Source organism: Carassius gibelio, chromosome A16 (genome assembly GCF_023724105.1).
Source record: "Carassius gibelio isolate Cgi1373 ecotype wild population from Czech Republic chromosome A16, carGib1.2-hapl.c, whole genome shotgun sequence".
NCBI classification, from domain to species: Eukaryota; Metazoa; Chordata; class Actinopteri; order Cypriniformes; family Cyprinidae; genus Carassius; species Carassius gibelio.
Window position 1 is genome coordinate 9,600,073 of NC_068386.1, and position 20,427 is coordinate 9,620,499.

General features: G+C 36.5%; 3 protein-coding genes across 4 annotated transcripts; all 3 read right to left on the reverse strand.

Annotated features, from left to right (window-relative positions):
* Positions 1 to 221: 221 nt before the first annotated feature.
* On the reverse strand, positions 222 to 7,311 carry LOC128030538 (ras-related GTP-binding protein C). Its single transcript, XM_052618249.1, has 7 exons — positions 6,955 to 7,311; positions 5,695 to 5,898; positions 4,636 to 4,835; positions 2,822 to 2,936; positions 2,428 to 2,570; positions 1,809 to 1,957; positions 222 to 1,728 (listed from the first exon to the last, which is right to left on the reverse strand). The coding sequence occupies exons 1-7, from the start codon at positions 7,138 to 7,140 to the stop codon at positions 1,577 to 1,579; spliced, it is 1,149 nt and encodes a 382-aa protein (XP_052474209.1). The 5' UTR covers positions 7,141 to 7,311; the 3' UTR covers positions 222 to 1,576.
* A 2,572-nt stretch (positions 7,312 to 9,883) lies between these two features.
* LOC128030536 (gap junction alpha-9 protein-like) lies at positions 9,884 to 13,650 on the reverse strand. 2 transcript variants are annotated; one of them, XM_052618247.1, is made up of 2 exons: positions 13,169 to 13,650; positions 9,884 to 11,961 (listed from the first exon to the last, which is right to left on the reverse strand). In XM_052618247.1, exon 2 carries the CDS (start codon positions 11,951 to 11,953, stop codon positions 10,457 to 10,459), a length of 1,497 nt encoding a protein of 498 aa, XP_052474207.1. In that variant the 5' UTR covers positions 11,954 to 11,961; positions 13,169 to 13,650; the 3' UTR covers positions 9,884 to 10,456. The 2 variants fall into 2 exon arrangements, with proteins under 2 accessions (XP_052474207.1, XP_052474206.1); XM_052618246.1 differs by lacking the exon at positions 13,169 to 13,650 and adding an exon at positions 12,964 to 13,138.
* Positions 13,651 to 16,106: 2,456 nt separating this feature from the next.
* LOC128030542 (rhomboid-related protein 2-like) lies at positions 16,107 to 20,105 on the reverse strand. Its single transcript, XM_052618256.1, has 8 exons — positions 19,859 to 20,105; positions 18,824 to 19,044; positions 18,120 to 18,268; positions 17,704 to 17,816; positions 16,853 to 16,953; positions 16,695 to 16,755; positions 16,503 to 16,564; positions 16,107 to 16,380 (listed from the first exon to the last, which is right to left on the reverse strand). The coding sequence occupies exons 2-8, from the start codon at positions 19,040 to 19,042 to the stop codon at positions 16,198 to 16,200; spliced, it is 888 nt and encodes a 295-aa protein (XP_052474216.1). The 5' UTR covers positions 19,043 to 19,044; positions 19,859 to 20,105; the 3' UTR covers positions 16,107 to 16,197.
* Between the last annotated feature and the right edge of the window lie 322 nt (positions 20,106 to 20,427).

Consider the following 20,427-nt stretch of genomic DNA (forward strand, 5'->3'; position numbering starts at 1 on the left):
ACCAAGACGAAACCTACTGTATTTTTTTTTTTTTTTTTTTTTTTACGAACTTTGATGATTTGTGCACATATGATTTTTCCCCCTTCAGGAAGTGTGGTCCCAATTATATGACAGGTACAATTTAAGCATAAGCATTTAATAATATATGCTAATTACAAAACGTCACCTAGGTATTTCTAAATTAAATGTGTGACCAAATCAATGACAGCACATTAATACTCTTTCCGGTGTGTGTGTACATGTTTTATTTCTTGTGAATGATAACACCTTTGGCAAAACGCAAGACACGCATAATTTGTGTCCTAGATGTAGTCTGAGAAACAGTAATCACAAGCAAGCCTGAAGATCAGTTTGTGTTTTTCATACTTCATTTAGTTATCATTAAATGACATTAGAAAAGACAGCTGATTGCAAGACGATGTGAAGCATCTCTACAGAAATGCTTGGAATGGATTTAACTGATGCAAATGTCCTGTCACTTTAGTTATCCTTAATTTCTTTGTTTTATAGCAGATTCTCCGAATCACAAACAACATGCTGATTGGTGATTGGAAGAGTGAAAGTAAAGATTAGCGAGTTTTAAATCTGAGCAAAACTGCATTGGCACCTCAGAACCGGAATGTAAGTAATTAAAGTTCATCCTACAAAGTCCTCAGATTGCATGAGCTACACACCAAGGATGCCGTAATATAACTGGACGGCAACAGTACAGCATAGCAGTTTGAATTTAGTTAGTTATGATCCCTGACATCCTCCGAGGTAAGTGCAATCACAGTGTCCCAGAGGTTAAATGGAACAGTACAGCTCTTTCTCAGTCTTCGGAGTCGCAAACTTGTGTTACTTCATAAGATCTCTGTGCCCCAAACCGGTGCATATCCCTTTCCACTGCATACATGCATGTACACAAACACAAATACAAATACAAAACCACATTTCAATCCCTTTACTAACCTTTCATACACAATACATGGGCTGTTTAGGTGACCAAATGTGTATGTTTCCACTAGGGCCTTGCATCAGACAGGCCTCCTCTACATAAGGCTTCAGAAGTGTACGCTCAAATTTTGTGCACCACAAATTTTCACAGAAGTCAGCCACATTCACGTGTTGAGGAGTAAACCGGGTATGCATTTAAACTTGGCTACCGTGTTAAGTGACCAGCAGAGTATAATACAGCATTCGTCCAAGTTGTCAGGCGGTTTGACCTGAAAGGGTGAGAGGTTCCTTTCTGTGCTTTTGTTTTTTGTTTTTTTTCTCAGTGACTTGCACTTTGTTACATGTTTTCTTGAGGAACAGTTGGTTAATGCCTTTTAAAATCACAAAAAAAAGTGGTCCACCTTTTTTTGTGCCTTTTCCCTTCCATTCATCCGCAGCTTTGCAAGCTTACCCACATTACATTTCTGCCCCACCCACTGAGGCAAGTTTATTTTAGCGACTTTCAAACTCTTTTGCTTATAAAACATTTGGGAGCAGTAATGATGGTCAGCATACAGAATGCGACCCATCCCGTAGTCTCTTTCTTTTGTTACCTTTTCCTTCGTCTCCACACTTTATCATTGTCTTAATCACTATCTGTCTACACAGTGCTCCTGGGGGTTCCGTTTAAGGCAACAGTCTTCATGAGAGGGGTGCCAGCTGGCTGGGTGCTTGTCCTTGAGGTGGAAACACCCACCTCAAACACCTCATGAATGGCTTTCCGGAAACAGTGGAAATTATAATCTATTAATCCTGTGGCACAAATAGGAGAATTAAAAATAATCGAAAACAGCTAGTATGAAAAAAACGACATAACTATTGCTGTGGTGTACCTTTGCGCTCAAAGCTCTCTTCTCTCAAGATGCAGACCAGGGCGAGGAACTTGGTGACCTCTTTCAGGTACAGCACTGTGGTGTTGTTGAGTCTGATGATGGCCATAGACTCCTTATCATATGCACTGCCAGTGCCATCCTCCTTTAATCTAGATGATCAAAACACACTCAGAATGCAGAACTGACAACAAGCGTACTAAAAATTATGTTAGGAACATGTCAACTCCTCTGCTTGAGGGGAAAACTACCATTCATATTCTGAAACTGTTGTGTTTTTTAAATGAAAACTAAAACCATGACCATATTTTAGACAGTATGAAGAAATGTATATTAGTATATATGTTACATGAAGTTATTTGAGCAGTTATAACATGTATTATTAAAATGGAATTAACATAGAATTACATTTGGATGCAACTTGCTTCATTTACAGGACAGAAAACCATCCACAATAAAAAGGAAATAATTAGGTTTTACAAGTTAAGATAATTGGGGAATATAAAGTTTTAAAGCGCTCTTATGAGCAAAATAAATTTGAGCCAATAGAGAGATGGATGGATCGATTGTGTTTGTATGCATTGCACATGTACCCCAAGCAGAAATAATATACAAGGCTCACCCGTAAATACAGGAGACGTCGATGACCACATCGATCATGTCGCAGCAGAGTTCATAGGACTGCATGTCCACCGGTGAACTGTCGGTGGCGATGTAAATCTTACTGACGACGTCAAACAGGAAGGCCTTCTCAATCCCTGAATTCTATTAGCAGACACACATACACAAACATGTTGCATAATGCCCTGCAGGGTTTGATATGGGAGCTTACAGCATAGAGAGGATAATAAAACATGCATGAGCATGACTGAATCAGAGATGGAAAATGAATAAGCCATTTCCACTGCAGCAACAACACTATAAATTCTTCATAATGATGATAAATGAGTGACCAAAGAGGGAATGGAACTTTATTAAGGTGTAAATATGATTAAGATAAGCGTAGAGACACATACCGATATAAAGATGTTGAGAAGGTTCTCCAGCGTGGGGAGCTGAGGGAGGAGCTTCTGGACAACTTTACTGAAGGCCTCAAAGATGGAGTGATCATATATACTAGTCAAATAGAAACTGTAGAGGACAGAAAAAAGGCATTCGATTAGACCGGCATGTAAGATTTATAACAGCTCATACACCTAATTTTTATTTTACCAGTATTAGCACGGTGGTCCAAACTGCAGATAATGCTTTTCTTATTTTATTTTATTTATTTTTTAGTGCATTATGGCCATATTTACACAGTGAACCAATTAAGGTTTTTTTTATTCCATTATCTGCACAGATCAAACCTTGTTGCACATGTGTAAACAGTACAACTGTTCAAACGAAATTACAGGGTAGCTAAAGAAACGTTTCTCAGGCCTGAACACTCACTCCTGACAGCTGCAGTATCACATGGATATGTGTGAGTGGCGAACAGTTAAAGGCAATTCTTGATCAAAATGCTCGTCTTAGTAGGATATTTATGTAAAATCAGTGTTATAGACTATATATTTGGGACACAAACATTGCAGTGTAAACAGATCTGCTGCCAAATGAACAGAAAGGGAAAACAAAATCTGGCAGAACAGAAGGGGCATGAAGGTTCTGCAGTGTTTGACAGCAACCTTTAACATACTAAAACATCTTCTAATATCGCACTGGTCTAATGTGCAAATATAATGAGCAACTTGTATCAAATGACAGTTGGTGCCAATTATGAAAGGTGACAAAACTGCAGTGCGAGTAATTCTAATATTCCTATTAATTTAAGGATTATATTATTATGGTTAATTCTGAATAAATGAGGCAGCAGCACACATTAGTCTGTCCTACTTTTAAAAAATAATTTGTATTACCAGGGTTGTGTTAGCTATAAAAACCACAGAGATATCTGAAACTTCCACTGCCTGTGGGCACTGACCGCTCAAGCCTTCTGGAACCGCACACTCATATTGCTGTACTGAACAGAGCTGAAGGAAAACAAGCTTCTGGATTTCCTAATATGCCTTCAGCATGTAAATAATGCATTTGTGTAAGTGTTAATTCCTAGAAAGATGCCAAGATGCCAAAATCCAAATACACATATTGGAAAACAAAAACCATAGTAACCTAAAAGGCAAAAAAAAAAAAAAAAATGCTTTTTCACTTTTTCAACCTTTTGGACAACTAAAACGTTTAAAAAGGTTTCACTCTTTTATGCAACAAAAAAAAATGTGTATTTATTTGAGGTGATCAGAGACACCATAGCCGGACTGATACAGATAAATAATTCAAATGTAAATGCAAATATTTTCAGATAATGCACCATTGAGCACACACTCCTAGATCTTTAGAATTGAGAGCTGCATATTCATCTCTACATTTGGTAAAAAAGTACCAGGAGATTCTAAAGCATTAGTGAAGAAAGCAGGAGAAAAAATACCTTGTAATCGGATTCATCCAAAAGTGGCACTCATTTAAAATCTGACCAAATTAATTTAGCAAATTCCTATAAATCGCTGAGATTTAACACTGAGCTCATGAAAAACACTAATAATCACCATTTCCTTACAGAACCACTCTTCGACATGAATCCATTACACCCATTATCAAGTCAACAGAGTGGCTCTGATTTAACAGTTTCTTTGCTTTTAATGATGTAAAAGACAAACCGAGAAACAAATATCATTCACACAAATTTTCCTCATATTCACATTCTCAAATTGCATTAATAGTGACAAATATTAGGGGTCAAGGAGTATTTCAATCAATAAGCAGCATTCAAAATAAAAATGCAAATGTTTAATACCTGAGATGTAGTTTCTCTAAACTGGCATCTGCCAGGTCATCGTTAGCCCTCTGGTGTATATCCCGCTGGGTCTCAATCTTATGGTCATCAGACAGGCCGTCTACTTTATGGATGAAGACTTCAAAGTTGATCTCTGGGTTGACCCTGTAGGCGCGTGATACTGTTAGGTGGAGTCGACCAAGGGCCTCCACATAGTCATCCTGTGATACAGAGGAAGAATGCAACGTACAATGTCGAGGTTGGCCAGGTTTAGAGAAAATACTGTGCTTGGGGTTACCAAACAAATTTTAAATTGCAATTTAACACATTTAGAACAGAACTATACACATAAATTATGCAAGAATATTTCTTCAAATTGCAGAACTTTAAGAGATCTTCTTGATCTTTTTTTTTTTTGGGGGGGGGGGGAGGGGGGGGGGTGATATCACACTGCTGTAGTTGAGACTTCAATTGGTAAAGGGGTTTGCAAATCTGCAATCTAATCGGCCATACTTTAAAATAATTTTCAGCTAGAAGGAAGACTGAAGGGCTGAGGGAAAACAGCACGGACTTCCTTGTATCAGCAGAAACAAAGTCAATCTTGTATCTATTTTTACTTTAGGTCAATGTGATCCAATGAGCTAAGCCTCAATGACAAACAACATTCAATTAAATAAAACCAGAATGTCTAAACTCAATGCCAAGATTTACAACCATTAAAGAGATCACCCAGAAATGAAGATATTAGAAGAATGTGGTTAAACAAACAGTTTCTGGTCCCCACTGAATTCTATAGTATTTTTTTTCCATACTATGAAAGTTAAAAAAGACAATTTAATTGATTAATTAGCCTAATAACAATGACTTTCTTTTTGAAATATCATATAAACAAACATAGATACTTTAAGCAGATACAAACCCAGTTGTATCTGCTTAAAACTTTACAAAGCTGGTCAGTATTTATAATTATAACGTTTCACAAAAGAATCCAGCCGTCTCGAATTACTGACAGAACTTCATCAAAATGTCGTTTAGGTGTGCACATTAATTAGTGTCACAGCTTTGAATTTCTTGTTTCACCTGCGCATCGATGACAAATATCAAGGCCCCGGTTCCTCGGAAAATCATCTCGTAGTCGAAGGTTGGATCGAAAAAGTCCACTTGTCCAGGGAAGTCCCAGATCTGGAAGTTGACAAAGGAGCTGCTGGAGATGTCATCTTTATAGATCTTGTTGGTGCTCTCCAGAAACAGGGTCTCATTGGGGGACATCTTATGAAACACCACCTAATAAGTCAAAGACATTTGATACATTAAAAGCATTCTCAAAGTACCCTGTTTCACCTCCAGTGGGAGAGTAATAAAGTCAGACAGTTGTGAAATCAAACTAAAAGCCAAGTCACATGTTTCATGGACTCTGAGGAGCTTACTGGTGGCAAGACTGAAGTCTCAGAGGCTTCAAATTGTACATTCTTTAATTGTATAGCCATGCCTATCATAGGCATTTTAAAGTTGCACTCGGTGTACGTTTTTTTTTATTATTTATCAGGCAATAACTGTCCCAATAGTAACATAAGGTTATGGACTTAGTGACATCATGGGTGTGAAATTATGGATGAAAGACAAAAAATAAATATTATACAATGATATAAAAGTTTAAAAAGGGTTTTCTGTTGTCTCAGTGATAAAAGTGAAATCACAAATGAAGGTGCTTACTTCATCTGTTGCCAGATAGACATTGTCACATTGCCAGAAAAATAACAATAACAACACATTGCTCACACTTTTTTTTCCCCCTCCATGCATGCTTATAAGTATTCTCCTTGAAGCAATTGTGGGTTTCGCGGTACAGAAGTTATGACTGTCATGTGTTTGTGTTCAGTGCTTGATGATGCAGCATTTATCTTCAGCTGGTGGCATGGAAACTGTGGGGAGTCATAACTACAGACAGAAACTGCTTGTTTATATGGTGTTTGTTGTTATACTGTTTGGTACTTTTATAGTAATGTTTTCATTAAGAAATCACGTGTCACATCAATGCCGGGTGAGTTATCACACTATTAACACGGCACGCACATAATGCTACATGTATCCTTCTTAGCAAAATTAATGAGGGTGATGTATTTTGGCCTGTATGGCATCCAACTCCATAAACCCACTGCTGCTTAAGAAATAGGTTGGTTGTCAGTGCTCTGAGTGGTGCTCTTGTCCGTGTCCAGTGACAGCTAGGCGGCCCGGAACGGCTCTGACCCGGTTCAAACGCGCTCCGATAAGAAGTCAGTAGAGGAACGACCATATGTAAACGACAACCTAGATGGTCTAAATATCATCTCTTCCTCCTACCTTCTGGATAGATGACTTTCCGCTTCTCCTCAATCCCATCAGCAGGATCCTCGGTTTGCTGTCGGAGGGAGTGGGATTATCCTCAATATCTTCTTCTTCTTCTTCTTCTCCATATCCGAAATCTTTGGGAAACGAGTCCGCCACCCCGAAGCTGTCCGCCAGCGGTGCCTCGTACTGGATCGACATGTTAACCCCCTCCCCTACCCCTTTAAAATATAACCTGGCCGATTTTTATTAATCCAATCAAGACGAAATTAATGCTCGGTGAACAAACGTAAAACCGCGTTAGCGTATAAATACGTGAGAGCAAACTTATTATGGATTCTCCTTTAAATCTTCAGCCTCTTGTGTTTCCCTTCTGAATGAAACGCCCACTTAAAATCGATACTCGTGTGTAATTGGGTGGCGGTCCGGTAACTCGTACGCTGATTGGATAAGTAAAGTGTCACTCTACTAAGCTGTAAAAATGTGGGTGGGATCTTTGCAAATCATGTGCCTGATGGTCACCTGATATTTTTTTTCGACCTGTCTTCTGAAGCGGTATTTGTTATCTTGAAATGCTGATTAAGATTTGTTGGTAAATGTTAAATGTTGTTTATGAATGTTCGTTTATAAATGTTAGTTAAATCCCATTTTCCAAGCTCAGTATGCCCTTTTAAAAAAGAAGAAAAATAAAAATAAAAGTAGTAAATAAATGAATCAATAAGTATCTAGTGGGGAAACTTCTGTTATGTTTTACTTATTTTAAAATTGTTGACCAAATAGAAATCTGCAAACAATAAAATATTTGTTTGTTGAACTATATTTATTATTTTAATCATTGGTTAATATACAATTTTAACATTATATAAGCCTATATGTTAGTTCTTTCTTTCAGATGGGTAAACTGCAATTAACATCTCTTGTAATTTGTTATGCTCAAGTCATATCTATTTACCATGTAAATATGTTCATATGACATCAAGACAGTAATTTAATTTGGACAACTATATTTAGACTTCAAAAGGTTTAAACAGTCTGTTGTTTAATGTAATAATGAAAGTTATCCCACACATAATTAACATGTGTAAAAGTTAAACAATAGGCTGATTAAAGGTAAGGTCTTCAGACAATAACAACATTGACTGACCAATGTGTCCTATAGCTAAAGCCAGTGTTGTCATTGTTCAGTTTTACTACTGTATATGCACAGCTGTGCTGAAACCGTTTCACTTTAGTTCAGTTTTTAGCAGCAGAGGTCAATTAAATTGATAAAATATTAAAAGTACATTTAATCAACGTAATGTTGGAAAGACAATCTTTTTATGGTTAGGACACCACCAAATAAATTATAAAGGACTGGATCATAATTAAGGCTTCTTGAAATAAAAATAGCAAAGGCTTTCCATTCAGAAGTTGAGTAGGAATGTAGAGCTCTTACGAAACAGGTTCATCTGAACAACTGTTTGGAAGACAGATGGGTTGTGTTTTGTTTGTTTTATGTTTTTTTTTTTTTTCTAAAACACCAAGAAAGTATAACTGATCTAGTTCTTAAAACTAGAGCAGCATTTAATTGCTAATATCTCAAGTCATAGTATAAAGTATATTTTGTGTGAGGACTCAAAATACATATCTATAGGCCCACTGCTGCGGGTGTGCGTTTACGGTTTGTGTGTGCACTTTGGATGGGTTAAATGCAGAGCATGAATTCTGATGGGTCACCATACTTGGCTGTATGTCACGTCACTTTCACTTCACTTTTTCACTTTCACTTTATTCCAGAAGATGGTGCTGTTAGCACTTAAAATTTTCTGATTTTGAGCTGTATTATAAATTCACTGGACTGTTGTTAAAATAATTTTCAAATGGCTGTTTGTCTCCCTTTAATGTGAGGTAACACTTAGCATTTATGATAATTCTCTTTACAGTTAAGTGTAAGACAAGAACGGTTTCTTAAAGAAACTTTTTTTTAGTGACAGTATGACATGAATCAATGACAAAAAATGTTAAGCGGACAATAACAGCAATAGACAACATAGATAAAGTACAAAACCATATTAAATACAAGAAATATTAAAATTTGAATTTGGTGAATTCCTAAGTCGAAACTGTTGGATATTTTGGTACTTACAACTTTGGTTTTACCTATAAGGTTCTAAACCAGCTTCATTTAACTGGTAAAAGCATGTGTGCATGGTTAAATAATGCACAGTATGTTTATTTATGCATTTATTAGATACATGCTAGCAAAATATATTCATTTTGCTTGTTTTATCTTATCTTAATTTAGAAAAACTGGTGTCCATACTCTTCGAAAAAAAGGATCCATTTTAATATTGGTTTTAATTGCACTGTAAATCAGACCAGTTTGCATCATGTTCCAAATTATATCTTTCTCTGATTTTCATAATTAGTCAATGCAAATGACAGTCCGTATAATTTACGTCATCAACCATTAGGGTATAATTCTAATTTTATTGAACAAACCTTCTTATGATAAGAGTATTTATTTCAAAAATAAAAGAAAACTGAAAATGCACTATTCCAAATTATTGTGCACGGAGTTAAAATATTTTAGATGGGCATTTGCAGCATTAGGTGGTCATATTTACTGAAATCAAAAGCCATTTTAATCAAAAACATCCTAACAGGGCAAGTTACATCTCAACATAGGACCCCTTCTTAGATATCACCTTAGCAATTCTTACATCCATAGAACTAGAGTTTTTGGAGAGTTTCTTCTTGAATTTGTTTGCAGGATGTCAGAATAGCCTCACAGAGCTGCTGTTTTGATGAGAACTGCCTCCCACTTTTTGGCAGCAGAGAGATCCTTTTTCTTTCCCATATTGCTTGAAACCTGTGGCCTGCTTAATAATGTGGAACGTCCTTCTTAAGTACTTTTCCTTCAGTTGGGTTAATCTGGCAAAATAATGATCACAGGTGTCTGAGATTCATTTCAGTGGTCCATAGAGCCCTGAGACACAAGAACCATCAATGAGTTTAATTGAAAAACAAAAAAAAATATGTTTATGACACTTACATACAATTTGCATAATAATTTGGAACGCAGTGTATTTATCTGTTAAAATGACATATGCACATAAAACAATTATTTTTTACGATTTTTACAGCTGTTCTATTCCAGCACAATATTTTAATTTTATTTATTATTATTTATTTATTTTACAATTACATCATTTTGACTTCTGATGCAGGAAGTACCGAAAAAAAGAGAACAAGGTGTCCAGGTGAGAACAAGGCATACATAAACACATGCACAATCTCTCTAGTGTAGTCATACTACTATTGTTAATTCATTACTGTCAGTTTGTACTGCTAATTTGATATGTATTTAAAAAGAGAGTCTAAACAATCCGTTAAGGAGTGCCACAACTTTATAGCGATGAAAATAAAACATTAGTCGGAGATTAAAGTCATTTTACAGTCACTCTGGTCATTTTCCATCACCATACAACTGGTCAAATGACATGGATACCATCAATAGTGAATGTATGAATTTTTCTCATATCTGTAAGTCTGTAGGAGCTGCTCGTCGGCTACTGGAACTGCTGGCCAATGAGGCTCGATGGCTCGGTGATGCTCGTGGACTATGCCGTGACTCAGAGCTGGATTCCTCTATTGAATCAGGAGAGGTAGGCCTGCTCATTTTGGGATCAGACCTGGATGAAGTACGTGCCCGCACAGCGGCGTAAGGACAGCGGGCCTTAGCTCCTTCCAGGGAATCCGTGTCTGAGCCATTCCCTTCTACAACCGTTGAGCAGTTCCATGGTGCACTGACCTTCCATGGCTTCTTTCCCATGCCGGATGATGTGTGAGGAGATTCCCTGGTGTGGCTCAATGAGTCTGAAGTCTTCGACTCCTGGCCTTTCTTGAGCAGAGACAGAAGGTGGACGGAATCTTCCCCTTCGTCTTGCTTCGGTGGTGTGACGGAGTTGCAAGGTGGTGAACACGTATCACTGCTGGTGTTGTTGGAATTGCTGTTGTGCTCAGTGTGACTATTCTGCGAGAACTTTGGTGCATCAGAACCATCTTTGGCTGGCAAATCACCCTGAACAGGCAAGAAAGCAGAGGATGGGTTAATCAAAGGAGGGTAGGCGGTTCCATCAGGTGGTCTCTCGAGAAGAAGGTTGTATCCGCTAGTTGCCGATGCAATGGTGGCCTTGCGGCCAGTGGAGGTGCCGATGCATGTCTGATGCACCATAGAATCTTTCTTCAGTTTGTTGGGATAGTAGCTGTCATCGAGATCATCCCTCAGCTCTGGGTAGTAGTTCAAGATGACCTTTTTAAACTTCTTGTAGCCCAGGTGCATGATCTCCAGGATGTTGAGAAACAATGAGATGCCAGCTATGCATTGCATGAACGCCATGAAGAAGCTTTTTTCAGTGGGTCGAGATACAAAGCAATCCACCGCATTCGGGCAGGGCTCCCGCTCACATTTGTAGAGCGGATTTAGCTGAAACCCATACAGAATATATTGTCCGGTCATGAAACCCACCTCTACGGCCGAGCGGGTGACTATGTGAGCCACGTAGGTGCGCAGAAGAGACCCCCTCAATGGAGCTTTGTTCAGTTTCCCCTGGTCAATCTGCCGAAGCTCACGCTCTATTTTGCGTCTTACCTCTGTCATCTCCACATCCACGGACTCGAGTTCACGTCTCAGTGCCAATTTTTTTCGCTGCCGTTCTTTTTCGAGGGCACGGAGTCGGAAGAGAGCATGGCCCATGTACACCAGCGAGGGCGAAGAAACAAAGATGACCTGCAGCACCCAGTAGCGGATGAGGGAAATGGGGAATGCCTTGTCATAGCACACATTGCGGCAACCAGGCTGCTCAGTGTTGCAGATAAAGTCAGCCTGTTCATCATTCCACACATCCTCCGCTGCCACACCAAGCACCAGCATGCGGAAGATGAAGAGGATAGTCAGCCAGATCTTCCCCACCATGGTGGAGTGGATATGCACCTCTTCCAAAATCCCACCAAGAAAGTTCCAGTCTCCCATTTTTGTGTCTGTTAAGAGAGGGATTAAGGAGCAAGAATCATGAAAATGGACTGTGGGGCTCTGCCAACACCACCAACAACACTTTTGGTTGGAGTATGTCCTTAAGTAGCTTTGAGACTTGACTAAACCAGCTATATCCAAACACCAAGAAATTGTTTTTTCAATAAACCTCTGGCGGAAACTGCTAACAACATACTTCAATATGGAAAAATTGCAACTATGCTGTATTATTTGTAAGAACTGAAACATTCAGTTTAAGTTAACAACTAAATTTGGTCCCCATTCTTTTTATACTTAGAGACTTGATTTCTCATTGCATTTCAACATACCATCAAACCCTAAAATATATTTACAATTATTTTTTATTTCATAATACCAGTAGACAACAGTGTGTCACCACATGCATTCTACTTTAATGTCCCCTCTATATATTTTGTGTTTGTTAGTTGTCTTTAAATTGTATCTGAAAACCTCCAGAAAAAATAAATAAATAAAAGACTGGTTTGCATTTTAATATTAACATGCATTGAGAAAAAAAATTTAAGTATCAGATTATTAAATTATTTTACAACATATGTAAAATAATTTTTCATACATAACTTTCATACTGTCACTTTTGTTTTAAACTTTTCCCAGAGCAAATATGAACATCTTATAGCAGCCCAATATATTTATATAGATGCATAAAGCATTGGAGACTTATTTCAAAACTAGTAAGAAATAATATAAGAAATATAATTTGAATGCGAGACTGAAACTACTAACGCAACAACACAAAGTTTCCATCACACGCATAAAAATAGTCAGGTATATGGTAAAATTCAGTCATAAACGGTATGACGATATGAGTTTTTCAATGAAAGATTTTTTTAAAATGTTTACAAAAGGTACTAGGTGTATGGTTTAATTTGGATATAATTATTTTTATTATAATTAATTTTTTAATATTATTATTATTATTATACATACATTTGCAGTTTTGTTAAAAGTAAACAGAAACACCAACGTACCTTAAAGAAACAAGGAGGAAGTTAAGTAAATCTTCATAGTAACTCAAAAGCTACTCCAACGCCTACACTTTAAGTACAAAAAGCTAGACTCGTGCCATAGACTGGTCATCGTTAAAGGTCTCGACTAAACGCAAAACAAGCAGGTCCATTTGTCCCAACTTATAGTCATGCAGGAGAAATCAATACACTAACAGAAGCCATTTACCTTACAGCAGTATGTGCAGACGGTCGGAGCTTGAAATCCCCGCGGGTCATACAAGCGCCACCAGGCCGCCAAAATATAAAAAAAATCGTTGGTGACCTGCACATTTGACGCAGCATATCACTTGAACTTTTGTGACCCCTTCTTTTCTCTCTGTAGGCACCAAAAGTAGTTTTCCGAATACGCAAGGGTCTGTTGGCAAGCGCACAGCTTCTGTATGTCATTACGTTCATGCTCGTATGTACACGCTCTTTCACAGTATACGGTCTTGCATGTTTGATGCTATTTATCGCCCGTTTTATGCTGAGTTGTAAAAATAGGTAAACTCACGCGCGCTTCTCTACTTGTGGAGCGATTTACAGAGAAATAGAGAAGCAACACATATTTTATTTGGTGAAATTTTAAATAAAACCGCAAAAGCTGAGAATTATTGTACTTTTTTCCATTCAAATGTTCAGAGCTAAGCGCAACGCTTTCTAATGGCATTTGGTCACATGTTGGCACTACTTTTTGTAGTCAATACTTCGGGAGGTAATCAATCGGTCATGTCCGATTTCATACTCTGCTAGGTCCAGCCCAATGTAATTAAAGTCGTCTCAGTTAGCCGTGGTGATATTTTATTCCATTTAAAATAAATCAATGGTGCAATCCCCTTACACTCACTAACTGCTGTTGGTTGATACATTCTGAGACATTTATTTAGGGGCATGTCAGGCAAGCCCTATTTAACGTAACGAGTGAGCCACTTTATTACACAATCTGATTCAGGCATGATTTTAATGAATAACTAAATTAAAGCTTTTGTATTTTAAAAAGAGAATCATATTAGGTTTCATTTAATTCGTTTTATGCTCCCTGATGTGCTCCCAGATTAAAATGAATTTATAGTGATTAATATATATATATATATATATATATATATATATATATATATATATATATATATATATATATATATATATATATATATATATATATATATATACACACACACACACACACACACACACACACACACACACACACACACACACACACACAGTAATTCAACTATTTATACTTTACATAATACTTTTTTTTTTTTTTTGCTGTGAGGGCAAAACTTATTTCCAGCGGCCATTACTCCAGTCTTCAGGGTTTCACGATCCTTTTGAAATCATTATAATATAGGCTACTGATTTGGTGTTCAAGAAACATATTATCAATGATGAAAACAGCTATGCTGCTATATATTTTTGTGGAAGACTTCTTTCAGGATTCTTTGATAAACAGAGTTTAAAAGAACAGCATTGATTTGTTTGTAAAACTGTAAAAGTCTTTACTATCGCTTTTGATTAACTGAATGCATCCTTGCTCAATCCAAGTATTATTATTTTATTTTTTCAAAAACAATCTTAGTGTAGTGAATATTATGTATATGTATTTCTGCTACTAACAATAGATTGGAACAAAGTACCTGGTGGGGTCAGCTGGGGAATGTGGTGGCGGCCAATCACATGTCAGTGTTACTCAGGGTCAAAGAACTAAACTTCTGATGAACATTTAGTTGCAAACACAGCCCCAGACAGTGTCAATTAAGTTCTAAAAATAACCCAGAATTAGATTAATACATATTAGGGGTGGGAGCCTCATGCATTGATTTGATTTACAACCCAAATTCTGGATTGTACTGGAATGTTTTGTTAGTCCGAAATTTACCCAGTTGATGTGATTGGTCAGTAAAGTGGAAAATCAGCCTCAAAGCAAAAGCTCCTCTTTTCATCCTTAAATGCCCTTTGAGAACTTACAGGTCACACCAGGTAAACAATAGTTCTGTAAATTTCAGAAACATCCACTATTGAGATATTGAGTTTATTGTGCAGCAAGTGAGGACTAGCATTAGTATATAGGATCAATTCACAAAATAATGCTTTAACGATCAGTGAACTATTTTATACCATGTGGATGGAGTTTGTTAGTCATTTGAAAAAAAAATTCCCTGTAGCAAACACACCATTTAAATATGAAGGACCTCAGTGAAAACTCAACTGCCATCAAAATAGCGCATTTGTAATGAAAACCGTTCAAATTTAGTTTTGTTAACTGAAAATACCTGGAATGTTGTTTAGACTGGCAAGAACACTGTATCCATATTGGGCAGCAATCAATGCTCTGTTTTGGAGAACTACTATCAGCTAATTAAAACAGAGGAACAGAGGACAGGATGCTTTCCGTTGTAAACTCACTTCACCTTGGTTCAGCATAGCACAACATTTATTTCACATCCAAATTCATTAACCAGTTCATAAAACAACTATATGTAAAAAACACATAAATACTACTAAATGAAATAGACCAATATGGTTTTAAAGTGTTGTACAATATGACATGATTCTTCAAATTGCCACCACATTTCCAGCCTTAAACCAATTTCTAAATCTTAATGATGTGATAATCAATTGTAAATGCATTATTATATATGCATATCATTAGTATTGAAATGACATTTCCTTTTTATTAAAGGTCAATAACTTGCAATGCAATATCACATTTAACTACATTTGTGACCTCAGGTGGAGTTCTGTCAACATGCTGATCAGTGCTGCCCTCTACTTGTATTATTATGACATCTCAAATATTCTGAGATGACAATAATGTGAAATACATTTAGAGTTTTTATAAATAATAATAATAACAACTACATGCCAAGTTTATCTTTTTAAACACAAAGCTCATTTTTGGCTTCATACAAATCAAACTCTAATTAAATTGATCTGTTTAGTCATGACAGAAATTTGTAAACAAGCCTTAAAAAAGCTCAGGAATTTGTGAATATAAAATGAATGGTCCCACCAAAAAAAAATATATATATATATATATATATATATATATATATATATATATATATATATATATATATATATATATATATATATATATATATATATATATATATAAACATTTGTTTCCTTTACATATAGTGTATTAGCATTCAACCTTTAAAAAAGACCAACAGGATATTCTGACATATAACTTTAACACACACATCCTCCTCATGCAGTCACTGGGGACAAGAAGATGTTGAAACCTACAGCAAAACAGAAGGCAGCGATGTATGCCAAAATGCACATCCAGAAGCGTGGATCCTTCAGGAGCTCTTTATTGAAGTTGGTGAAAAACACATAACCAATGGTCATGCCTGCTACCCCACCGGCAATATGAGCCACAAAAGAGACCTAACAAAAAAAGCCAAATATGAACAACCATTCTAGTTAATTATCAAGACTTTTATCTTATTCCACGGTATAGGTAAATATATATATTTTCAATATGGTTTATGGTTCTATTATGGTCTCACCTTCATCCCAGCCTCGTGGTTAATGAATCTTCTGTAAATAGCAAATCCAACATCTGTTCCAACTGGAAAAAATATATAAAGAATAATACAATTTTATTTTCCAGTAAACCGTGCTTAATTTTTTCCAAATATTAATAGTAGATATTAAAAAATATGTCAGATGTCATTTATGGAAAGTGGAAATAGGCGCACCAATCAGAACAATTACCAGGATGCGAAACACTCCCAGAAGTGGCATCATCTCCCTGAAATTCTAGAAGAAAAAGACAACCTTATACATTTGGAACTTGAGTAGATTATCTGAATTGCATTTTTTTATGATATCCCATTACATTTTAAAAACTACTCACCACCACAGCATTCATGAAGTAACCTCCTATGAGGGCATAAACACCACCTGAAGCACCCACAAGAGCACTGTAAGGATCGAAGATGGAGCTGGCGAGAGAGCCTGAAAGAGGATTGATACACAAACAGACATTCCATGAGAATTAGAAGAGGGGCAAGAGCTAAAGACTGAAATGAATGAAGCCAATTGAGATTATAATCAACTCTTAAAGCTGCAGTAGGTAACTTTTGTAAAAATATATTTTTTACATATTTGTTGAACCTGTCATTATGTCCTGACAGTAGAATATGAGACAGATAATCTGTGAAAAAAAAAAAGCTCCCCTGGCTCCTCCCAGCAGTAAGAAACAACCAATCAGAGCTGCGGTCCGTAACTTTGTTTGTGTTCAAAATGTAGAAAAATGTATATAATAAGCGAGTACACCATGAATCCATTTTCCAAACCGTGTTTTTAGCTTGTCCTGAATCACTAGGGTGCACCTATAATAAGTGTTTATATTCGGACTATTTTAGATTGCTTCGGGGGGTACCGCGGCGGAGTAACCCAGTACCTTTGTGATTCTTCATAGACATAAACAGAGAGAAGTAGTTCCGGCTAGGATGTTCTTCCGCAAGACGCAATATATATATGATATATATATATATATATATATATATATATATATATATATATATATATATATATATATATATAAATATATATATGATTGATAATATTATTTTGTGTCATTTCATTAATGTCAAAATGAAAGGTCAAACAGAGTGCACTGCAGTGAGATATACCATATCCTATGCAGTGAACTGTTTTTGTATACTGTATCCTAATAAAATTTACCAAAAGGCAATAACCCACCTGCAAGGACTCCAGCCATATAGACCATGCCAACTTCAAAGCCCTTATGCACCAGCTCCAGGGGAATGCCCAGAAAAAGCTGCATGATCAGGTTTCCCATTATATGCTCCACACTAAACCAAGAGAGATATATTTAATAAGAGAGATATATTTAAAAGTTACCAACAGGGTACTAACTTGGATGTCAGATCCAGTAATACATTGATTTGTCTTTCAATAGTGGAACATTAGTTTAATTATGTCACTGAAAAGTTATTATTTTATTTGTTCTTTCAAAAGTAGGGTCAATCAAATTTCAAAATAAAGGGGCTAAATATAATTTTTTTATTGAGCACTATCATGTAGACAACCATAATTGTCTCAAAATTATTCATTAGTCATCAAATACAGTTGAAGAAAGGAAGCAAAATGCATACCCGGCATGTACAAACATGTAGGAGAGAAACCGCCAAGCCTCACCACGGTTTTCAGGTTTATAGGTAAGAGGACTATTCCAGATCCCTGTTCCCAGGGTTATCCACTGCTTTTGAGGCTTCCATACTGCATAGTAGATAAACACTCCCAACTGTCAAAGATTGAAAATTTGTGACTTCATTGTTTCATCTGCCAAAAAAATGTGTCCAAAACCTGTGCCAATGTCTCAAAAGTCATTGATTTCTACTGTAGCAGTAACATTTCAGGTAAGAACGGGAAAAAACATTGGCTTTGCAGAATTTAACACATATTTAGATGCATCTTGTTAGTACAAAATAAATAAAATTAACAATGTTTAAATTAATTTCTTAATCACTTAATGAAAATCACTCTTTCTAATGGCAGGTCTCATACGTTTCTTAATTTTCAAGACACTTATTGTCAGTGACAATTGGTCTATTTTGATGAATGTCCATGGAAACAAGGATGAATTTGGCCTTTTAACCTCTGTGGCTAAGACTCGCTAAACAGAAATGGAAAAGTGGAACGCTAAACTCAAGAGAATCTCAGTTCTTTCATAGTGAGGCACGAATGACCTACACCTAACCCCGCCCCTAAACCTAACCGACACAGGAGTTTAGACAAACCGTATAAAATCGTACGAGTTGGGTCGTACAAATGTTTTGCAGCAAACATTTTATCGTACCTCCGCTAAACTGACAAGGATGATGAAGATAGGTGGCGGACAGCAGTTCGCGCGCTCCAAATACGTCTCCCGTAACTCCTCGGGAAGCATCCACCTAGAAACATTCTTATGAATATTCTCTACCCTCCGACTTCTTCTCTTGGGATTTCCTCGATTGCCACCTTCCTCGCCCATCTGCACGGGAAAAGTGTCCTGTTCTTCGATACCATAATCGCCCATTTCTTAAAAATGCAAATCAAAAAAGGTCTCTATGCATTCATACAAGAATCAACTGAGAAATTACAGTTTTTTCATTGAGATGAAAGTTATTCATATTCTTGGCATTAGGCAAAATAAAATCAAAATCATAAGAATACTAAAATATAGGCCAGCATTTATATTTCAGCTTCACATTTATTTAGTTTTCCCCTCTCTCTCTGTTTAGCTCTTCCTGTATAAACAAACTCATCCTATATATAATTATTTACAGGCTATGTGCTCTTCAGTTTAGAAACAATTCTATGAAAAATAATCCTCATGGGACTATAAATTAATATCAAGAGACTTACGTTTTAGACACCATATTGGCTGTTTTTGCTCTATCTCGCCAACAAAAATCATTACAAACCACACCAGCACAGTTTTACATCTCTGAGCAACATGAAGGTGTTTCGTTCCTGAATGAATCAACCATTTAAATGATTCGGTTTGAATGCCACTTTATATGCAACTTCTGCAAAGATAAATTTTGTTGATACTGATTTCATTTGTTTAGTAACAGCCTTCATGTATTTTTACTATAACCGACTGATTAAATGTAAAATATGATGCAAATTTTTGGTCAATATCGCACACTGATAACGTTACTGACCCCCTAAGGTTACTGACACAAAATGATGCGCAACAGTCGCTTTATCATGTCGAGCACGTGCTTTCTATAAACGTTTAGAAGTTGTTATTAAATGGAGCAAAATGTGGTGCCAAATTTTAGTTTTTTATGCCCGAAAATATTTTGAATATGTAGATAATTTGAGAACAACACTCCAATCAACTTACCCCTTTCTTCTGATCCACCACCTCAGGCTTGTGAAGATTTATCTGAGAGCGCGCACAGATCACTGCTGATTAATGTTGTTGGTTTTGAAATAATAAAAACTAAATAAAGTCTATATTTAAAAATAAATAATTAAATATATATGTATATACAATAACCATAAGATAGTTGTGAGACCACCACGGACTAAATGACTCTCTCCCTTGAAGATTGTTACTGGCTTCCACCAGATTCTCCAGTTACAGTCTTCCTTCCTCCAGTTTCTATGTAAAGTGTCTGGGGGATCGTTTTGTGTTTAGTTTTGTTGAACGAAAAAAAGCAACCTATGACCCGCCCATTTTTGGTTGACCCTACCTGCCCAAACCGCCACACCTTAAGTCATGTGACGCAATCAGCATTCATCCATTTTAAGCACTTAGTCTACACGAAACTTCGATGATTAAAATATTATGTTCTAACCACAACAAACCATGAATAAAATACTGTACTAACTACAGTATTTGAAAAGAAAGGGTGAAGCAAAGGGTCATGAAACCCCAGACTACTTTTTCTGAGATTAGAGTTATTTATT

Bases quoted from the DNA above. Each gene is read 5' to 3' on its own strand.
- LOC128030538 (XM_052618249.1), bottom strand. From the start codon at position 7,140: ATGTCGATCCAGTACGAGGCACCGCTGGCGGACAGCTTCGGGGTGGCG. The intron at 5,899-6,954 runs GTAGGAGGAAGA...TTGACTTATTAG, and splicing joins GAAAGTCATCTATCCAGAAG to GTGGTGTTTCATAAGATGTC. The intron at 2,571-2,821 runs GTATGTGTCTCT...GTCTGCTAATAG, and splicing joins TTCTCAACATCTTTATATCG to AATTCAGGGATTGAGAAGGC.
- LOC128030536 (XM_052618247.1), bottom strand. From the start codon at position 11,953: ATGGGAGACTGGAACTTTCTTGGTGGGATTTTGGAAGAGGTGCATATC.
- LOC128030542 (XM_052618256.1), bottom strand. From the start codon at position 19,042: ATGGGCGATTATGGTATCGAAGAACAGGACACTTTTCCCGTGCAGATG. The intron at 18,269-18,823 runs GTACGATAAAAT...AATCTTTGACAG, and splicing joins TCCTTGTCAGTTTAGCGGAG to TTGGGAGTGTTTATCTACTA. The intron at 16,565-16,694 runs GTGCGCCTATTT...TATTTTTTCCAG, and splicing joins CCTGGTAATTGTTCTGATTG to TTGGAACAGATGTTGGATTT.